Source organism: Neopelma chrysocephalum, unplaced genomic scaffold (assembly GCF_003984885.1).
Source record: "Neopelma chrysocephalum unplaced genomic scaffold, ASM398488v2 Primary Assembly neopelma1_252, whole genome shotgun sequence".
Classification (NCBI taxonomy): Eukaryota; Metazoa; Chordata; class Aves; order Passeriformes; family Pipridae; genus Neopelma; species Neopelma chrysocephalum.
In genome coordinates this window covers 3,012,177-3,016,931 of record NW_020897914.1, presented here as the reverse complement: position 1 = coordinate 3,016,931, position 4,755 = coordinate 3,012,177, and the positions used below count along the sequence as shown (strand labels likewise).

The window sequence follows — 4,755 nt, the reverse complement described above, 5'->3', positions numbered from 1 at the left end:
ATCTCATCCCTGAGGAGATCAGAGAAGGGATCTCATCCCTGAGGAGATCAGAGAAGGGATCTCAGCCCTGAGGAGATCAGAGAAGGGATCTCAGCCCTCCCTCGGGTGTGAAACCGCCCCTGCAAACATCCCTGCCCACCTTTGCTGCTCCAGCCCCTGGATTTTGTTGGAATAAGATAAGGAGCAAAGCTCTGTTAACACAAAGGGAAGCAGGAGCCTTTCCCAGGTGGTTGGATGGGACCTACAGAGTTAAACCAACTCTGTCATGAGTCACTGCTGCTGTTCCAGGGGACACAACCCACTTAACACACTCCCAGAGCACTCCCAGCTCTTTGAACCGGGCTCCTCAGTGGCACTGTTGGTGTTTGGAGTCATTTTTTCTCGGGAGAAGAAAGAGTTTGGAGGAAATATGCCTGCCCTGCCCAACAAATTTGAGAAAAGCTGCTTTCAAGCACTTTGCCAGAACTTTTTCCAGGGTGGAGCTCCTGAGATCTCACTTTGGCTTTGCCCATTGCTGCTATAGAACCTGCAATCTCTCCCCCATGGTGTCTGCTGCAGGTTCTGTCGGTGTGGGGCAGCATTAGCAAGAGCTCAGGCAGCACGTTTTGTTCAACCAGCTTCTGTGGAGGAAGATTATTAAGCTCTGTTTTCTCGAAACATGTATGAAATCTATTTTTATCAGTGTTTCCTCTGCCAAAAAATATCTCATTCTCCGGATAAGGGGGAAAGCTGAACCCAGCCGGTGATGTGTTCAGTAAATAGATTGATGAATACATGGCAAAACACAACCAAAGTGAATCTATTCCCAACCAAAAAATAAAGTCACTAATTTCACACAGCCAGTCCTGTGTTCCTCGTTCCTTCTAACCCAACTTCAGGCCTTTTCCCACCCCTGTTTATGGTTGTTTTCCTATTTTTTTTCCTGTTGTTACAACACTCACCTGGTTGTACCACTGGAGCAGAGGGGTCTCCTGGAAGACAGTTTCCATCTGGAGAGGAAAAATGAAGACATTCTTCATAGAAGAGAGCAGTGAGAAGGCTGCATAGCTGGTGTTGAGGTCCAAGGCCGTCTCGTTGGTGAGTCCCTTCATGAAGAGGATGACGGCCCTGTCCTGGTAGATCCTGGCAGCAGATTCCACGGAGCAGGACACCAGCGGGGGCGGCTCCAGGCGCTCCGTGGTCTCCAGGAAAATGATGCTCTTCCCAAGGTTCAGCACCTGCTCAGGTGTCAGGTAGTGCTGGGACATGGGCAGGTAGTTGAAGACGCAGCTGGACAGCAGAGAGATCTCGTACAAGATGCCCGAGACAAAGCAGAAGCAGAGGCATATCTGGATTTTCCTCAACATTCTTGCTGTCCCTGGGCGTCTGGGGACATGCCTCCGGCATGGATGCTGGGGAGAGACAAGGAACAGCAAAAAGAGATGCCAGTCATTACTCAGCAGGACTGGGAAATGGTGGGGCCTGGCTTTGGACAGTGACAGGCCTGGTGAGCAGCTCTCTCAGGGTGCTGCCTCTGTGGGCTGAAGATTTGGGGTCCCACCTCCTCATTCCCAGCCAGGCAAGGGGAATAAGGAAAGGCCTTGGAGGAGGGACAGGCAGCTGTGCCTCGTGGCATGGCTACATCTTCATTGGGTTGGCAGAGAGGGAGGAAGGGCCCAGAGAGAGCAAGGGGAGAAGGTTCATGCCAGGGCAAGGACCCCCAGGCCCATCCCTGAGGCAGGTTGGTGTAGGGAATTTTTTCCAAGCACTGCAGCATCATCCCAGCACCTGCTTGTCCAGAAGCAGGAGACACCCAGGGAATCTGTGGAATTAGGTGGCCAGGGGGGTGTGAGAGTTGCAGGGAGAAGGTCACGATTAGAGTTTGGGGGTGTCAGCCAAAGCTAAAACATCAACATGGAGGCACCAAAGCCCTTTCCCCAGCCTGGCCCTTCTGCTCCCACTTAAGCCCTGAAGGATGGGAGGGGTCCTGCAGGGATCAGTCTGCTGAGGGACCAGGAGAGGCAGCTGGAAGGACAGAAGGTGGGTGGTTCCATACAAGCAAAGAATTAGGACCTACCTGGAGGGCAGTTCTGAGGAATCTACATCTCCAGCTCCTTTTCCTGCCCCCGTGCTGACGTTCAGGCTCCCTTAAAGTCCAGCTCCCTGGTGAAGACACCCAGACTGTCTGGAGCATGCAAAGGGATTTCTGGAGGCAGACACTGATGCACAGGGGAAAACCAGCTCTGCTTCACCTGAACCTCAGTCCCAGGGAAGCTCTGGGACCCACCTAAAGGGACAAAGAAGGGACAGGTTTAGGTGAGACCCATCTCGTGCCCACATCAGCCACACCAAGCTCCTCACTCCTGGTGCCACCAGACCAGGAGCCTGCACAGCCCCAGGGGCTCCTGCATGGAATCTGCTCTGCACCATTGGACAGGCTGGGACACAGGGAATTCCCTCCTGAAATCCCACCTGGGATCAGCAGCCAGGTTCCCACAGAGGGGACACACCTGGAATGCCAACCCAGCATCCAGGAGGCCCCTGAAGTGTCCAAAACCTGACTGATTAAAGGGAATGGGAGGAAACAGAGCTCTGTGTGTTCAGGTAATTAATGAGCTGCATTTCCATGTCCCCCACCAGAATACAGATAAGTCCAGAGCACAACAATCCCCGTGGAAATTCCCCTGCAAGCACCAAGCTGTGGCAGCTCCTGAGCCATTTCTCAGGGCTGGATCTCATCACATGAAATATTAAAGCTGTGCCTGTTCCCTTCATTGCTCCTTTCCGTGCTGCACAGCAGATTGGGTTGTTTTCCATCGAGTTTCCCATCACATCCCAGATTCCCAGCACGGCGTGGGAGAAGATGCCGGGGATGAAGTGGGTGACAAAGCTGGAGCCACCAGGCACCAGTGTGGCCCTGGGTACAGTCTGCTGGACAAAGCAGGCTGCAGAGGGGGGAATGCTGCTTTTTTGTCAGTAGTAATAAAAAAGATCAGGGTTAGATGGGATATTGGGAAGAAATTGTTCCCTGGGAGGGTGGGGAGGGACTGGAACGGAATTCCCAGAGAAGCTGTGGCTGCCCCTGGATCCCTGGAAGTGTCCAAGGCCAGGTTGGACGGGGCTTGGAGCAACCTGGGCTGGTGGAAGGTGTCCCTGCCCATGGCAGGGGGTGGCACTGGATGGACTTTAATGTCCCTTCCAAACCAAACAATTTGGTCTTTCTATATAATTCCATGATAATTTTCCCTGTTGTATTCCCACTGCCTCTCATTGTCCCAGCACTCTGCTGGAGAGGCAGCACCCAGGGCCTCCCTGCATGTGTGGAATTTGAGCAGAAGATGGGGAATAGAGAGCAAATACCCTCGGATTGGATCGGATAACACAGCCCTGGGGATGCTCAGCTGTGTCACCCTGCTCAGCCCAGCCCAGCTCCACAGGGCTGGGGAGCACCAGCAGCAGGAGACCAAAATAAACCACAGTGCTCAAAAGACAAAATTTCCCTCCACCTTCCCCTCCTGCCTCTGCCTCAGACAGGTGGTGCCAACTTACTCCTGGCATTGGAAAAGAAAACAGGAAGAAAAAGTTGCTCCCTGGCTGCTCCCTGACACATCTCACCCAGGCCAGATTTTCAGGCTTCTGGTTTTTTTTTTCCTAAACCCAGCTCTGAATCCCTGGATGGTTTGGGTTGGAAGGGACCTTAAATCTCATCTCATTCCACCCCCTGCCATGGGCAGGGACACCTTTCACTAGCCCAGGTTGCTCCAAGCCCCATCCAACCTGGCCTTGGACACTTCCAGGGGTGGGGCAGCCACAGCTTCTCTGGGAATTCCATTCCAGTCCCTCACCACTGTCACAGGGAAGAATTTCTTCCTAATATCCCATCTAACCCTGCCCCCTCTCAGTTTAAAGCCATTCCTTGTCCTGTCACTCCATGCCCTTGTAAACCATCCCTGCTGCTGCTCCAGCACAGACCAGGCACTGGAGCTCCCTCCTTTTGTTCCTTTTCACACCTCAATGCCACTCTCTCAAAGCAGAAAAGCCCAGCTCTGCTCTAGAACTGGGCCCATCAGGACATTCCCATTACTGGATCCATATTCCCTCTTTGCTGGCTGACAGATCCGAGGGCTCAGGTCTTTGTGAGCATCCCAGCAAAGCCACGCTCCCAACAGTCCTTCAAATTTAAACCAGTTCAGGAGGCATTTTATTTGCAAATTGTGGTGGTAGAATAAGGAGGGACTCCAGCAGATCCCTGCCCTGTGCCTTGGGAGGAGAATCTTCAGCGGCTCATTCTGGGAAATGGTTTTGCTTGGATGGTTTTCCAAAACCCCTCTGTGGCCAGTTTTGAATTCTCAGCACATTTGACCCGGAGGCTGCTGTTATCAAATGTTCCCTTCCCTGCTCCATTAAAGGCACTGCAGAGCCCAGTGTTCAAAATAAACCCTGGCCATTAAATAGATCATCCTGAGGAGGGGCAGGAGTGGGATGAGTGGGAGGAGTGAGATGAGTGGGATAAGTGGAATGTGTGGGATGAGTGGGATGCTTCCTGGCATGTGGTGGATGCTGTGCTGGCTCGATGGTCCATCTTGGAAAGAGATTTTTTTTTTGGGGGGGGGGCAATTTCCACGTTCAGGTACAGGATGAGACTCCAAGGGAGATCACTACAGTGTGCACCAGTGCTGTGTGATAACTCCTCCGAGGTGTCCCTGGCACACAGGAGCTGGGAATACAGGGGGATGTTTCAATAAATCCTCCTGCTGGGGTGCTGGCAGCCCTGCC

The 4,755-nt window shown here is 52.9% G+C and overlaps 1 protein-coding gene across 1 annotated transcript in view; it reads right to left on the bottom strand.

The window, feature by feature from the left end:
- A4GNT (alpha-1,4-N-acetylglucosaminyltransferase) overlaps positions 1 to 2,173 on the bottom strand; it is a 3,456-nt gene extending 1,283 nt beyond the window's left edge. Inside the window, exons 1-2 of the mRNA XM_027703910.1 lie at positions 2,057 to 2,173; positions 942 to 1,391 (exon numbers count right to left, since the gene is read on the bottom strand). Coding sequence (XP_027559711.1) covers positions 942 to 1,391; positions 2,057 to 2,173 — 567 coding nt within the window. The remainder of the gene's footprint in view (positions 1 to 941; positions 1,392 to 2,056) is intronic.
- Positions 2,174 to 4,755: the final 2,582 nt, after the last annotated feature.